Source organism: Benincasa hispida, chromosome 7, assembly GCF_009727055.1.
Source record: "Benincasa hispida cultivar B227 chromosome 7, ASM972705v1, whole genome shotgun sequence".
NCBI classification, from domain to species: domain Eukaryota; kingdom Viridiplantae; phylum Streptophyta; class Magnoliopsida; order Cucurbitales; family Cucurbitaceae; genus Benincasa; species Benincasa hispida.
In genome coordinates, this window is record NC_052355.1 from 14,671,768 (window position 1) to 14,689,555 (window position 17,788).

The following is a 17,788-nucleotide window of genomic DNA, read 5'->3' on the forward strand; positions in this document are numbered from 1 at the left end:
TATTCATCTATCCCTTCTAAACTCGGGCATTATGCACTAACAATTTTTTTCCACAAAAAAATCATAGAAAAGAGAGATATTCAAAACAAATATCTATATCCAACTACTATTAAATGTCACAAGTTATTTTCTATAAAAAGGACAACAAGATATGATCCACTTGTCTCCACAAAGTATCAATTCCCAACTTTTTCTCTTCTTTCTTCATACCATGTCAATGGCTCAACTCATATATCCTCATTGTCCAAAACCAATATTAATGTCTCAAACAAAGATTCCAAGAGTTTTTCACAACAACACATTGCTCTTAAACAACCATAAGAAATGGAGCATTCATGCATTGGATTTTTCTACTTCTTCTTTGAAGCACTCATACTTTGTTGTATCATTCTTAACTTCAATTTTTTATATCTCTCTTTTTCTCTTATGTAATTGAGCCTAATTATCTAATGATTAACTTCATTATGTGTAGGATGGATTTGGGGTTGAAGTTGCTAAAACTAAAGTAGTGAATATTTTAAGGCAAGTATTGAGAGATAACCAAATTGGAGAATCCTTGGAATATTTGGATCTTATTGATGCTACCCAACGCCTTGGAATTGATTATCATTTCCATGAGGAGATTGAAATTTTTCTTCGAAGGCTATATGTGTTGTCTAATGCACAAATATTGGATCCCCATAATAATCTTCATAAGGCCTCACTACTTTTTCGACTCTTGAGACAACAAGGTTATCATATGTCTACAGGTTCGTATGTTATACCGATTAAATTACATAATTACTCCCTGAACTTTGAGGTTTGTATCTATCTAGTCCCTGAATTTTCAAGTTATAAATTTCGTCTTCTAAATAATTTTGACATTTTTTGAAATTCACAAATCTAACAAGCTGAAGTTGTACAAATTTAAAAAATTTATATCTAATAGGCTAACTAAATGAAAATTTGAATTTTTCGAAGGCGTATCAGATCCAAAATTTAACGTTTAGACATCTATTAAACATAAAATTGAAAGTTTAGATACGTATTTGATACATTAAAAGGAAAGTTCAAAGACCAAATACAAAACATTAGACTTTAATGCTTTTTGGATATTATCTCAACTTTTGACAAGTAAGTTTAGAGTCAAAATTGATTATTTATTTTTTTTCTAAAAAAATATGTATTTTCATAAAATCTCATGTGGTGTATTAACAATCAAGTTCATCTTGTTTTAATTAACTTTTTAATTGTTAAAATTTTCTTTTAAACACTTTATTTAGAAAATTAATCCACATTATATGTCCTAAGAGTTGTATTACTCCCCTAATACAATTTGAGTATGTTGAGTTTTTCGCATTGTAAAAGTCAAGGAACCTCACAATTTTTACAAGATAAATGAACTATGTTTCTAATATAGTCAATTGATTAGGAGATGCAATTCTATATAATCTAATATGGAATGAGAGTTTATAAAAACCCGAAACACCATTTTGAGGGGCATGTTGAGTTTTTTAAATTGAAACAAAATCAAGGGATCTCACAATCTTTATAAGATAGGAAGGTTACTCCTCTCATTGCTAATTACTTTTCAACACAATAATTTCTAATTAGATTATATTATTTTTGATATGGCTAAAGCAATTCCAAACATACTATTTGATTCTTTCATATCTCTTTGAAAGAAAACAGATGTGTTCAAAGTTTTCTTGGACAATAAGGGAAACTTCAATGAAGAGCTAAGAAAAGACATAAAGGGACTGTCAAGCTTATATGAAGCTTCACAAGTATGCATGCATGGAGATGATAATGTACTTGTAGAAGCAGAAAATTTTAGTAGGCATGGCCTCAATATTTGGCTTCAGACTCATCTTGATCATCATTTGGCTAATTTTGTGCACAACACTTTAGCCCATCCTCACCATAAAAGTGTAGCTAAATTTATGGTGGGTGCCTACTTTGGAGATACACAATGGACAAACAAATGGATATATGTTTTGCAAGATGTTGCAAGAATGGATTTCAATGCAACTCAAAAGCTTCACCAAGATGAAATTCTTCAATTTTTAAAGTAACATTATTATTCCTTTATGCTTTCTTGCCCTTAGTAATATTTCTTTTTTCTTACCTATTTTCACCTTCTCAACTTCTCTCTCTTTGTTTTTTTTTTTTTCCCTTCTTGGTATATGGTGAAGTGTTGATATAATATTTTTATTTGTTTTTATTTTTTCGAGGAGAATGAATAGTTTTCAAACATGTTTATTGCGATTTGATAACGACTTCATTTTTAGTTATCCTTTTCCCAAAGTTATGCTTTTTTAAAAAAAAAATTATATATTTTGATATGTTTTCATCTTTTTTTTTTAATAATGCATTTGAAATTTTAAGTAAATCTAGAGAACATAAACAAGTTGTGTTGTTGAGACATAATTATTTTAGTTTTCAAATTTCACTCATGTTTTTGTATCGCTTTTAAAGAGTAGATAACAACTAGGAAAAAACACTTGTACAAAGGTTGTTCAACCTCAATGAAGATTTTGGAAGATGAATACCTCCAAAACAATGGAACTATAGACTAACATGGTGTCAAGCACACACACTTTAACGATTTGTTAGTTAGGTTGAGGAATACCTTTTGTTGTGTAGTTAAGGTTAGCTTGCCTCCATAAAAATTTACTCTTTCCATTTTTACCGAACCTAGACTTTCTCAGGTGATTCCCAACAAATTAGCTAACTAGTCAAGCTTAAATCCATATCAACGCACGTTTATGAATCGTTGAACCACCTATGCCTCGTGAGGCTAAGGATGGTCAGTCCTCAACCTGTTTGCTCTTGGGCCTTGGTTGTCCCAAGGCTCATCTCAACCTAGGGTATGCCAAGCCAAAGGCAACCGATGGATCGAGCCTGATCAGCCTTAGGCTCAATTGAATCCTAGTTTTCTTGGGCCAATATTTTTCTTCCTAGGCCATTCCTTTTTGCGGCATTCTCACCCCGTCTAGGGGATATTTCATCGGGTATCTATTTTTTCCTCTAGCATAAATAATATTTAATTTATTGGCTTAATTTTTAAAAAACATAAAATAAAATACAAAATATTTATCGAACGGATGCCTTTTTTTAATTTAAAAAAACATAAACGGAACAACGATGGACAAACGTATATGATTTTGGTTTTCCAAAAACAAAAAACAAAAAACCTCCTTGTTTTTTCATTCTTTGATGCTCTTGTTTCCTAATGTTGGTGTTTGTTTAGATGGTGGAAACAAACAAATTTAGCCAAAGAGTTGAAGTTTGCAAGAGATCAACCAACTAAATGGTACTTGTGCTCACTAGTTTGTCTCACAGATTCATGCTATTCCCAACAAAGACTCCAACTTGCAAAATCCATCTCTTTTGTTTATCTCATTGATGACCTTTTTGATGTATTTGGAAGCTTTAATGATCTCACCTTCTTCACTGAAGCTGTCTCTAGGTTTGGAAGACTACATTGCTTACGTTTTTCGGTTAAATTACAAGCTTAATCCCTGCATTTTTAAAGTTTAATATGTGTTTATTTGATCCTTGAACCTTCAAAATTACAAATTCATTCACCGAGGCTTCATATTTTTAAAATTTCATGGATCTACTAGATACAAAATTGAAAGAGGGTTTCAAAATATAAATATATATCTAATAGATCAATCCGTTTTTAAGATCTTGAATTTCTCGAAGACCTATTATAAGAATACATAAATTTGAAAGTTCAAGTACCTATTGGAAAAAAATTGCAAGAACATGAATTTTATTAAATAGAAGTTTAAGGAACGAATAGACACAAACCTCGAAATTCAGAGACTTAAACATGTAATTTAACCGACTATTTTCAATTAATATATGTTGTATATGTTGAAATCAAGCTTGTTCATTCATTGTAGATGGGACTTGGGTGCTGCTAAAGGATTGCCTAATTGCATGGCAATTTGTTTCCAATCACTATTTGAAGTTACCAATGAAATAAGTAACAAGATCTATAAGAAGCATGGTTGGAATCCCATTGGTCTCTTAAGTAAAGCGGTACATATTTTTAATTTTTTGATGAATTGAGGTTAGAGATTATAAGTTTTTGTCTATCAACTTTTGTTCGTTTAGGTCTGATACGGTAACTATTTGATTTTTTATTTTTAAAATTTGAAAATTAAAGTCTAATTCTTTTTAGTTTCTTATCATAACATTCATCTTTATAAATAAAAGAGTTGAATTTAAAAACATTGGTAGAAAACAGATAAAAGAACAAAGAAACTAAGAGGTGGAAGATACGTTTATAACTTAATTTTCAAAAATCAAAATAAAAATTAAGACCCCGTTTGGTAACCTTTTGGTTTTTATTTTTAGTTTTTTGAAAATTAAGTCTAAAGATACCTTTTACCACCTCTAAATTTGTTGCTTTGTTATCTACTTTTTACCCATGTTTTCAAAAACCAATCCAATTTTCGAAAACTAAAAAAAGATAGTTTTAAAAAACTTATTATGGTAGTAAATTACTTGTGGTGGGGAAGATCTTTGAACTAGTATTAACCTCTTAGAGAAATGTGTTGATTTATTTTCGTGTTGACCTAATTACTAAGATTATTAATTTGACGTAACCTTTGAATAATACAATCAATGCGCATTGAATTAATGGAACTTAAACAAGGCAAATATCTCATAATTAAGCACATTTGCAATGTTTTATTCTTCTTTGGATACCTAAGTGTCAAGATCTTCTCTTGCTCTTTCTACTAGTGGAAGCTAGTTTTTTTTTTTTTTTTCTTTAAGAGTATTGTAATTAAAGTGTGGGGTTGAGGAATCGAACCTCTGACCTCGAGGTTAATAGTACCAGCATTATGTTAGTTGAACTACACTCATGTTGGGTAATCGAAGCATTTTGAATATTAAAAATGTGAGAATATACATTTTAGTTACGGTTTAAGGGAAATATTTTTTTTCAGTCTCTAGGTTTTTGTTCTACTTTTCATTAGGTTCATAGGTTTCAAAATATTGCACTTTTAGTCTTTTTTGAGTTTGATTTCGCAATTTAATCTCTAGTTTTAAAATAAGATAATTTTACCTTTGAGTTTTGTTTCAATTTGATCTGAAATGCTTACTTTAAGTATTGAATGTTAATGTCTATTAATCAATTTGAAAGAATTATAATATTATGTTTAATTCATTTTAAATTTTCCTTCATAATTATTTTTAGGCCACATTATAAAAAATGTCCTTAAACTTTGTACTTTATGTCAAAAATATCCTGAACTTTCAAAAGTTTCAAAAGTACCCTTAAACTTTCAAAAAAAAAAAAGTTTTAAAAAAATATGTTTACTATTAGTTTTGGATGGAAGTCGTTAGGGCTTTATGTTTAAAAAATACACCTGGACTTTTGACCGTTTTAAAAATACATTTAAACTAAAAAAAAAACAAATTAAGAAATACCCATATTGTTAATGTATAAACAAAAATGATGATATACCTTGTTGCAAAAATATTTTTAAAATTTAAAAAATGGACCCTTACCTTAAGAAAAAGTTGAAAATTGCTCTCACCATTTATCTAGATTTGATCACATCCGTCCATTTTCATTCTCTCCTACTTCAATTTATGACTTAATATTTCTCTATTTTCTCCCTCTTTTTCTCCTCATCTCTTCTTCAATACCCTCTTATTCCCCTTCTTAGTAAATAGTTGACATTTGTTAATCTTAAAAAAAAAAACAGTGCCCCTTTCAGTTAAGTTATATATAGACTACAACAATAAGAAAAAGAATAAGAAAATCACCGAGAGATCTTAGGATTTAAATGTTTTAACAACATTGTATATTAGTAGTTTATGAGTATGTGTTGATAACTTAATACATCCTTTATTTTTATTTGTCTATTTATCATTTTGATGAGTTTTAAGGGAAGATTTTGATATTAGGATTTCTAAGATTTTTTGGGATTTATGTTTTAACTTAAAGTTATGGATTATATTTGATTGATGGGGAAATTGGTATGACAAATGGGAGAAAAGTGGAAGTATCTACATGAAAAAACAAATGAGGATATCTGTATAATTTGTTTAAAATTTGGTCCTTTTCAACTCAAGATAACTTGAAATAAATTGATCACTATAGTAACGGTAGGAGCATTTTCAAACTTTATTTTTAAAGGATAAGAATAATAATGCAGATTTTGAAAAGGTTCAAGGATATTTTTAAAACGAGGCATTAATGGTGTTTGTTTTCATATACTAATGATAAAGATATTTTTATATATTTTTATAGTTCAAGGATATTATTGAAACAAACTTCAAAGGTATTTTATGAAACAAAGTACTAATGGTTTCTATCTAAATTAATAGTAATGGTATTTTTTTAATACTTTTTTTAATGTTTAATTAAGGATATAATTATGGAAACTTTTGAAAATTTAGGGGTATTTTCTATATTTTAGCTTTATTTTTAATCAATTAATAAACATTAACGTCAAACACTGAAAGTGAGTATTTAGTAATCCATCACGGTTAAAAGTGTAAATCATGAAACTTAAAGATCAATTTAAAATAAAACTCGATTAAATTGTTGTTTTTTAAAAAATAAAAACTAAATCGAGATCAAATTCAAAACTAATAAACAAAAACAGTAAAATTTTGAAAACTAAAAACCAAAATTACAACTAAACTCAAAAACCAAAAGCTATGTTTTCTCTATTTATAAAAAGTACAATACTAAATAAACACAAACACTCTTAAAATCCTTATATAATATAAAAATATAAGGGTTTATTTGGTAGAGAATCTAAACACATAAAGTTAAAAACAAGGGATTGAATAAAAATAGAGTTGTTCATGTTTTTAGATATGTGTTTAGTAGTAGAGTTTAGAAATTGAATTCTAACTTTGTAAACTAGTTGTAATTACCTATTAAATATTAGTTGACAATAAATTATTGTTAATCTATTTATGAACATATTTTATGTTAAAAAATTGTATAATTATTGTTTGTAATATTATATAATTTATAGAAAAAATTGAAATTTGATCCCAGTTTGGAATAAGTTAAAATTTACGTCTTATGGTTAAGTAGAATTTATCCCTATAGTTTGATAAAAGCTTCATAGTAAATAGTCCCTATGGTAGAAGGCTATTTCAGAAGATTTAACAAATCATATGGACTATCAAATCACATTAACTAAATTTTAAATTTTAAAATCATATGGACTAACTTTTAACTTTATCCAAATCATAAGGACCAAACTTGAAATTTAACCTATTTTAATTTATAATACATTACATAAATACATTTTTTTAACTCTTTAATTGTTTAAAAAAATTGAATCGGATTTATAACATGACATACTTTATTTATAAATGTTTTTATCATTATTTAATATAATTTTGTATTTCAGATTTTAAAATTCAAATTCTAGATACAAAGAAAACATAAAAATGTAGTTTTTAGTATTTGTACGGTTTGGATCATAGAATCCGAAAACATATTTCAAAAATAGAATTTAGGTTGTCGATCGAATATACATTTGTTGGACTCAATAAATCTGAAAATATAAAATAAAATTTGGATTATAAATGAAATAGGGCCTAAATTTACTTCAATCAAATCCTTTATAATAAGTGGCTAAATGAGTTTAACCATGTGTGCAGTGGGCTAAATTATGCAAGGCTTTTTTAGTGGAAGCTGAATGGATGAGATCTGAGCATTCACCAAGAGCAGAAGAATATTTGAGGAATGGCATTGTTAGCACTGGCATCCACGTTATTTTAATACACGTTTTCTTTCTATTAGAGCATAAGATAAGCAAGCAAACTGTGGAGATGTTGGATGATGATTTAGACATTATTTCATCTAGTGCCATGATTCTACGACTTTGGGATGACATGGGCAGTGCAAAGGTCAAGTATACTAACAAAACTTCAGACATCATGAATTCTGATATTTCCACGATATAGGGTTAAATTATAAATTTAGTTCTTATAGATCGAAACATAATTATAATTTGGTTACTATGGTCTTAAAAGTCTCAATCGAGTGTCCATAATCTGTGTTCGGTTTCAATATAGTCTCTCTACGTATTTCAAATTTTTCAATTTAGTCTTTGTTATTACATCAAACTGTGTTGGAAAAAAGTCCCTCACTTCTATTGTAGAAAACAAGCATAAAATAAATTGAAAAACTAAAAGTAAACAACACACTAGGAAACACAATAATATACGTAGAAAACTCTAACTCTGATGAAAATCCAACGGTCCGGAAAGAAATCTATTGTGTGATATAATTTTTTTTATAATCACACAAAATTTGCTCTGATCCCAATTATAATAACACTCTCTTAGAGCTTTTACACCAAACGTTAACTCACGCCCTTTTTCCACTCTCAAACTAGGTAATAAGAAAACTAGAGATATCACACCTAAGCTTAAACTGTTTTAGCTGAGAAAATTTGAAACCAAAGCCCACTACAACAAATATCACATACAACATTGTTAAAAATTGTTATCGTAGACTTCAGTAGCATTTTCAAAATGTTGTTGTAGCACATGTTATTGAAAGTGTCCAACTTTCCACAACATTTTTTTTATGCTATAAAAAACATTGTAAAATGTCAACTTTTGGATAATGTAAACTTAATACTATACAAACATTTTCTAGTGTTAGAAATGCTATAAAAGTCTTTCTATAGTGTTTTTCTGCATACTGTTTTAGCCCATGTTACTGAAAGTCCTTCACTTCTTATAGAGTTTTCTTAATGTTTTAAAGACGCTATAAAAAAGTCAATCTTCAATGGCATTAATTCAATATCATGAAAACTTTTCATAGTATTAGTAAAAAACGATACATAAAGTCGTCTATAGCATTTTTTATACCAGTATAGAAAAGATATCAAATATTACGTATTACGTTTTTTATAATATAGCATAATGCAATAAAATACATTTCCTAGCATTTTAGGCATGTTGTTATAGCCAATGTTATTGAAAGTCTCCTATATTGTTTTAAGTTTGCTACTGTAAGGTCCTTTTCCTATCTAGTTGGAACCATTTACCTCGTACCCCTTTCGGATATAGGAACCTATTTCTATTTCTTTTTTAGTGGGAACTCTCGACTTTCTTATTTCTTTTAGATTGCATATTTATCACGTCAAATGTTTGGCCAACAAATTTCACTCTGGCAAGATATTACGAGAATCCACAGCTATTACTTATATCTATTGTCTTCACTGACAATCATAATTCTAAACTTAGAGAACTATAACATACTCCACCATAAGAGTAGACACTTAGAATACCATGTTTCAAGATATTTTCTTGTCACATGTCGATAAACCCTATTGACACTTTTGATGAAGCTTTTTCCATTTATGTGACTCACTCAAAAGTTTTTTAGCCATTGACATAATTTATACTACACACATAGCATAACTGCCAAGTCAATGGTTATGTGCGAACTTGTGGACCACTAATATCACAGCTTCTAGTTATCATGGTAAAGTAGGCATACCACGAGGATGAATATTATCTTTCTTCAAAGAACTACTAGTCATCTTCCTTAAAAAGAGAGACAACGTTAGGATCTGATCCAAAGACCTCTAACGAACATGTTCTATTAGGACAATCATTTTTCATGTGCGATTGTCCACATTCCTAGTAACCTTTCTTCTACAAGAACTATTTCGTCTATTTACTAGAGCATGTTCATACATCTAAACTCTAATTCCCCTACGTTAAGTTTTGCTATATATATGTGTTCATAAAAAGGGGAAGGTAGAAGATGAGTTAAGTGTCTTTAACTTCTCCACTATCTTCACTCCATGCATATTCACAAGAAAATTTTATCCAAATTTAGTATGATTTAATTGGCAGCTATAAAATCGATTTCCTCCTAATCTTTATCACTGGACTTTTTAGAACCTCTACTGAAATCACTACTGGACATCACTAGACCATCATCACCACTTAACTCTTCAAAAATGTCGTTGCTCGATCTTTCGTTCAAATGTTTGTATAACTCAGATTGTATCAAAACATTCTTAACTTGCACTTGCTATGAACTAAAGTTAATTCTTCCATCAAATTTCTCTACATCAAACTATATCAAACTCATAAAGCTTAACATATTTGTTCCATACTCTTAAAGCTTTGAGACCAATTTGTTGGAAAAACACCTCCACTTCTACCGCAAGAACAGGTAGAAATTGATTGAGAACCTAAAAGAGAACAACAAAACTAGGAAAACATAAAAATTTAAGTGAAAATCTCCAAAAGTGGAGAAATATCACGACCCACCAAAAAAGAGATTTATATGTGAAAAGATTTTAAAATCAAAATTCTCTCTCTAATCCCAATTACAAGAGCACGTGTACCATTCGCATCCTTTTCTTCAATGGCAAACTATAGAGTACAAAAAAAAAAGAATTTAACTAGTGTTAACACATCTAAGTTTAAAGTGTTACTAATTAGACGAAGCCCTTACCTTCCTACCTATTTTGAAGTAGGAACCATGTCTTTTTTTATTGCTTTTATATGTCGGATTTATCTCTTCAAATATTCAACCAGAACATTACAAGTAACCTTTGCTGTTATGACCATATATCACACTTTTTTTTTATGTGTTAATTATGTAGATGTTCTATTTGGTTGCACTATTTTACTCTATATAAAGGGTATAGAAAATATACTTAGGTGACTTTATTAGTTAATAAAAGAAAATTTAAAGATGATTTGTGAAGTATAACCAAACTATAAGAACAAAAATAAAATAATTTTAAAATTGTAGGAACCCAAAGTTTAAATCAATATAAGAACTAAATTGAAACTTTAAAAACTATAAAGAAGTCTAAACTATAGGGAACAATTTTGTAATTTAACCTAAATTTTAGTTTTGGGTTCTAAGTAATAAATGAAGTTGAGAAATGCCACTAATACATCTCTTTTAGAAGTATCTAATTAAACCATCAATGCATACACACCAACATGCATTCATATATTGTCCACAGGATGAGAATCAAGAGGGGCATGATGGATCATATCTAAAATACTACATGAATGAGCACCCAAGTATCTCTTATGAGGCCACAGAACATCATATTATGGAGAGAATTTCTCATGCATGGAAGACTCTCAATAGAGAATATCTCTTATCTAACACATTTTCAACAAGGTTCACTCAAGCTTCTCTCAACGTTGCAAGAGCTGTCCCTTTGGCATATAATTATGGTAGAAACCAATCACTTGTCACCCTCGAGAAGCTTATGGAACAATTGCTCTTTTATGGTGTGTAGATTTGATATTTATATGTTGTAATTGGAAATAAAAATCCATAGTATATGCTAGGCTTTGTACCTAGTTTTGTGTGTATACAATAGAAAACTAAGAATGAATTTGAGAAGCCCAAAAAAAGAAAATGTGGTTTGGGGTTTCAAACACCTTCCATTTTATACCATAAATAATTAAGCTAGGCTCAAATTGGTCCGTACATTTATTAAAGTGTTAAATGAGGATTTAAAAATAACAACCTAAGGTGTTGATTTGTTAATTTAGAGGAGGAAAATAACCATCCAAATAAAAAACTCCACATACCAATATGATTCTCGACCATATAAGCTCTCATGCTTTAAGTTAAAAGATCGAAAAAAATAGTATAGCAAGTTAGCTAGGGTTTAGAGAATGATTAAGGAGTTACATTCATAAGATCATAATAGTGTAATTATATGCATGTGGACTAATCTATGGTTTTAGATTTTTCTCTAGGACTACACCAAAAGAGGTCGAACAGGGTCCAACAAGGTGAATATGGATTGGGAATATGATTGAAATGTGCCATGTAGCGAATTAAGTCCCCTCGACCTTAGCTTGAGTGCGATTTTGGGGTTTTAGCTATTTAGTCTTCTTTTCCTAATGCCTTATTGGGCTTTGGATTTTAGTAATCGCAAGGTGTTGGTTAACCTTGGGCTCAAACCAAATTAGTGGCTAAGACATTATATCTCGACTAAAAGATCAAAATTTTGAATCTCCAAAGAAAACTATTAATTACATCAATGATGCGCTTTACTTGACGTTGAATTCAAATACTAAAATGAGGAAAAAAAAAAAGTGTTTATGACAGTGTTTTAAAGTGATGACAACACTTTTTTTTTTTTTTTAGTGTGTAAGTAAACTTTCTATTAATGTCAACATACTATAAAAGATAGACAACAATTTAAAACAAGTGTTTTTACGTCAAGTTTGTTTAGTTTGCTATATATTCAAAATGTTTCTATTAATGTCAACATACTATAAAGAATAGACGACAATTTAAAACTATAAACTAATAATTTCAAATTTGTATTTAAAACCACTTTTATCGGCATGGAAGTAAGGTAAATGATTATTTAGAGTATTTTTTTTTTTTTTGTAATTTTGTATATTATACAAGTTATTAGGGATAGATTAATCATTAAACACTCATAAACTCATTTTTCCTAAAAGTTGATTTCAAGTATTTCTTTCCAAGTAAACTAATTTCATAAACTCATTTTTCCAAAAGTTATTTTGAATATGTCAAACACTTCAACCTTTTAATTAAAATTTATTTTTTCTAAAAGATAAACTTTTGAAAAGTTAACCCACACCCTAAATGATGAGATAGCAATTCAAAATGGTGTAAAAAAACATGAGATAAGAAATTGGTAGAAGGAATGTTTTTAAATAAACAAAAAGTTTCATTATTTAGCAGTCTAGATCACGATAGACATCTATCAATGTCAGTTACAGATGTCTATCGCGGTCTATTGCCAATAGACAGTGACATTTGCTATATTTGAAAATATTTTCAATTGTTTTATCATTTAGTATAATTACCCAATAAAAATAAATTTCGAGTTATTAAAATCTTGACAAAAAAAAAATTTAAGAACTATTTAGACAAAAACCTCATAAGACTAAGTATATCACCTTTCGAGAGCTGCGAAACATTTTATATTAAAAATCAAGCAAAATTTGAAAAAAAAAAAACACCACGTCGGATAACTTTTAAATTCCTTTGGGAATGAATAATATATCCTACTCCAAATGAAAAAAACAAAGGCTTAATAAATCAAATGCATAGTTCTTCTATGTTATCAAAATATTAGATATTAAATTTAACTTTTGGAAAGTACAAATCGATGAAAAAGATAAATATAAAACAACTTCCAATGTTCTATTTAATTTGGACAATACAAGTTGGAATATAATGGTCATTTAATCTAAAGAATGAACATTTGGAATATAATTTCATTTAAACTAAAGAATGATCATTCTAAAGTTCAAATAATAATGAGTGATATTTGAATGTGTCTAACATATATACACACATGTTGTAAGCTAGACGCATTTGGATTGAATCGGAAAGAAAAGTACTTTTCATAAAGTCATTTTTATTTAAATATTTTTGTAAAATCTATTTAAAATAGAAACAATCATTTGTTTGTTAATACTTTCTTAAAAGTATTTTTACATCAAGTTTGTTCGATTTGCTATATGTTCAAAATGTTCTCTATTATGAAAACTTACCATAAAAGAAGGTGACAATTAAAAACTATGAGCAAATACTTTTAAATTTGTACTTAAAACACTTCTACGGCCGAGGGTGGTGATAGTCAGCAATAATCATAGTAGAAGTGAGGTAAAGAATTAGTGAAAGTATTTTAATAATTTTATGAATTATACAAATTAAGGAAAGATTAATCATTAAACACTCAAAACTTCGTTTTTCTAGAAGCTGATTTCAAGTGTTCCTTTCGTATCAACTTATTTCATAAATTCACTTTTCCAAAAGTTATTTTTAATAATTATCAAATACTTCAAATTTTTAATTAATGTTAAGATAACATTTGAAAAGTTAAGAGCTACACACCCTAAATGAGATATCAATTGAAAATGGTGTATTTATGTAAATTGGGACAGAAGGAATGCACCTAACCATCACATGACACCAACAACTAAATTTGTAATATAGGGACGAGAGGATTTACAAAAAAAAAAAAAAAAAAAAAAAAATTATAATAAAAATGGCTCTGATGCCTAAGTTGGTATTAGAATTATATGTATATAAGACATTAAAACTTTTAAGTTATGTCTCCTTTCTGCTATTCACCCTTATTTATAACTTCTGATACGAGTTCTCTGTATCTCTTTTCTAATTCTTCCAAGGGGTTAAGGCTCGGCTGAGCGTGGTCCATACCACCTTTCTTTCTTTTTGTTCCCTTAAATTTTACCATTTATTTTTAAGGTTATATCTAATATTTTTCATGTTAAATGTCGTTTTTGCTCTTTCGTCCAATTTAGACATAAGAATGAAATAAAACATGAGATAAAAAGTTGGTAGAAGAAAAATGGTGAAGAGAAAAAATGAGGTCGGTAAATATAGAACCGTACTAGAGTTTAGGTACATTAGGTTAAAAAATTAAATTTAATTAATAAAATTTGAAATACCACAAAAGGAAATTTTGTAATTCATTAAATAAAGGATTACTTTTTAGAAACATTTTTTTTTTTTTATCTATCCTAGTAAATACCCACTGGGTTCTGGGTATATGAGTGGATAATAAACTCAATAATACTCAATGAAAACATTACTTTTAAATTTATAAACCATATATCAACTGACAAACTGAAATTAAAAAATATAAATACAAAACAACATACATTCAATGTTTCTTCTAAATTTCAAAATATCTATTGAGTGATATTAGAATGTTGGACGGAAAATCAACATGACAGTGACATGGAACAACTTGGACATGACTCGGCATAACGAGCAAGGCATAGGATTTAGAATTTGGATGGTTTCGATATTCTACTGCATCCTACAAACCAGCACAGGTCCTTTCAGGATGTTTTGTCTTCACTCGCATGCTTTCTACGACATTTTTTTTATGATTGAGTTATCGAAAAAGAATGTGTATATTGGTATAGGTAAGTAGCTATCAGTTCATTAAGCTTTCTTAACCATATTTCCATATCTTCAAGATCACTCTCATTCAAATATGAACTTGGTTCATTCATGTATCCCTCCTAAACTCAAGCAGCACTAGAAATTTTTTTCCACAAAAAAATCCTAGAAAAGAGAGATATTCAAAATAAATATCTACATCCAACTACTATTAAATGTCACAAGATATTTTCTATTCATATTACAAGAAAGCATAAAGGAATAATAACTTGTATAATATCTATATCCCAGTACATACTCAAAAACTCATTTTCCCTGAAAGAATAAAACCTAGCGACCTTGTGCATCCTACAAACCAGCACAGGTCCTTTCAGATTGTTTTGTCTCCACTTGCATACTTTCTACGACATTTTTTTAATGATTGAGTCATCGAAAAGGAATGTGTATATTGGTATAGGTAAGTAGCTATCAGTTCGTTTAAGCTTTCTTAACCATACTTCCATATCTTCACTATCACTCTCATTCAAATGTGATCTTGATTCATTCATGCATCCCTCCTAAACTCAAGCAGCATTAGAAATTTTTTTCCACAAAAAAATCCTAGAAAAGAGAGATATTCAAAACAAATATCTATATCCAAATACTATTAAATGTCACAAGATATTTTCTATTCATATTACAAGAAAGCATAAAGGAATAATAACTTTATAATATCTATATCCTTTACACACTCAAAAACTCATTTTCCCTAAAAGAATAAAACCTAGCGTCCCTATGCATACTACAAACCAGCATAGGTCCTTTCAAAATGTTTTTTTTTCACTTGCATGCTTTTTACAATATTTTTTTTAATAATTGAGTCACTGAAAAGGAATGTGTATATATAGGTAAGTAGCTATCAGTTCATTTAAGCTTTCTTAACAATACTTCCATATCTTCACAATCGCTCTCATTCAAATGTAATCTTGGTTCATTCATGTATCCCTCCTAAACTCGGGCATTACGTACTCCCAAGGCTTGGAATTGATTATCAGTAGCATTTTCGAAATGTTGTTGTAGCACATGTTATTGAAAGTGTCCAACTTTTCACAACATTTTTTTATGTTATAAAAAGCATTGTAAAATGTCAACTTTTCGATAATGTAAACTTAATACTGTACAAACATTTTCTAGTGTTAGAAATGCTATAAAAGTCTTTCTATAGTCTTTTTCTGCATACTGTTTTAGCCCATGTTACTAGAAGTCCTTCACTTCTTATAGAGTTTTCTTAATGTTTTAAAGACGCTAAAAAAAAGTTAATCTTCGATAGCATAAATTCAATATCATGGAAACTTTTCATAACATTAGTAAAAAACGATATATAAAGTCGTCTATAGCATTTTTTATACCAGTATAGAAAAGATATCAAACACCACGTATTACGTTTTTTATAATGTAGCATAACGCAATAAAATATGTTTCCTAGCATTTTAGGCATGTTGTTATAGCCAATGTTATTGAAAGTCTCCTATATTGTTTTAGTTTTGCCACTGTAAGGTCCTTTTCCTACCTAGTTAGAACCATTTACCTTCGTACCCCTTCCTGATGTAGGATCCTATTTCTATTTCTTTTTTAATGGGAACTCTTGACTTTCTTATTTCTTTTAGATTGCATATTTATCACTTCAAATGTTTGGCCAATAAATTTCACCTTGGCAAGATATTACGAGAATTCACAGCTATTACTTGCATCCATTGTCTTCACTGACAATCATAATTCTAAACTTAGAGAACTATAACATACTCCATTATAAGAATAGACACTTAGAATACCACGTTTCAAGATATTTTCTTGTCACATGTCGATAAACCCTATTGACACTTTTGTTTAAACTTTTTCCACTTATGTGACTCACTCAAAAGTTTTTCAGCCAACGACATAATTTATACCACACACATGGCGTAACTGCCAAGTCAATGGTTATGTGCAAACTTGTGGATTATTAATATCACAGCTTCTAGTTGTCATAGTAAAGTAGGTATACCACGAGGATGAATATTATCTTTCTTCAAAGAACTACTAGCCATCTTCCTTATAAAGAGAGACAATGTTAGGATCCGATCCAAAGGCCTCTAACAAATATGCTCTATTAAGACAATTCTTTTTCATGTGTCAAGATTGTCCACATTCTTGGTAACCTTTCTTCTATAGGAACTATTTCATCTATTTACTAGAGCATGTTCATACATCTAAACTCTAATTCCCCTACATTTTCACTCCATGCATATTCACAAGAAAATTTTATCCAAATTTAGTATGATTTAATTGGCAGCTCTAAAATCGATTTCCTCCTAATCTTTATCGCTCGTGCTGGACTTTTTAGAACCTCTACTGAAACCATTACTGGACATCACTAGACCATCATCATCACTTAACTCTTTAAAAGTGTCGTTGCTCGATCTTTCCTTCAAATCTTTGTGTAACTTAGCTTATATCAACACATTCTTAACTTGCACTTGCCATGAACTAAAGTTGATTCTTCCATCAAATTTCTCCATACCAAACTATATCAAACTCATAAAGCTTAACATATCTGTTCCATACTCTTAAAGCTTTGAGACCAATTGGGTTTAGAGAATGATGGAGTTACCTTCATAAGGTCATAATAGTGTAATTATATGCATGTGGACTAATCTATGGTTTTCGATTTTTGTCTAGTACTACACCAAAAGAGATTGAACAGGGTCCAACAAGATGAATATGGATTGGGAATACATTTGAAATGTGCCATGTAGCGAAGCAAGTCTTCTTTTCCTAATGCCTCATTGGGTTTTGGATTTTAGTAATAGCAATGAGGCGTTGGTTAAGCTTGAACTCAAGTCAAATTAGTGGTTAAGACATTATATC

General features: G+C 29.2%; 1 protein-coding gene across 1 annotated transcript; it reads left to right on the top strand.

The window, feature by feature from the left end:
• Positions 1 to 217: 217 nt before the first annotated feature.
• LOC120080989 ((3S,6E)-nerolidol synthase 1-like) lies at positions 218 to 11,270 on the top strand. The gene is made up of 7 exons (XM_039035672.1): positions 218 to 382; positions 473 to 749; positions 1,672 to 2,050; positions 3,233 to 3,451; positions 3,894 to 4,032; positions 7,636 to 7,884; positions 10,986 to 11,270. The coding sequence occupies exons 1-7, from the start codon at positions 218 to 220 to the stop codon at positions 11,268 to 11,270; spliced, it is 1,713 nt and encodes a 570-aa protein (XP_038891600.1).
• The last annotated feature ends 6,518 nt before the right edge of the window (positions 11,271 to 17,788 follow it).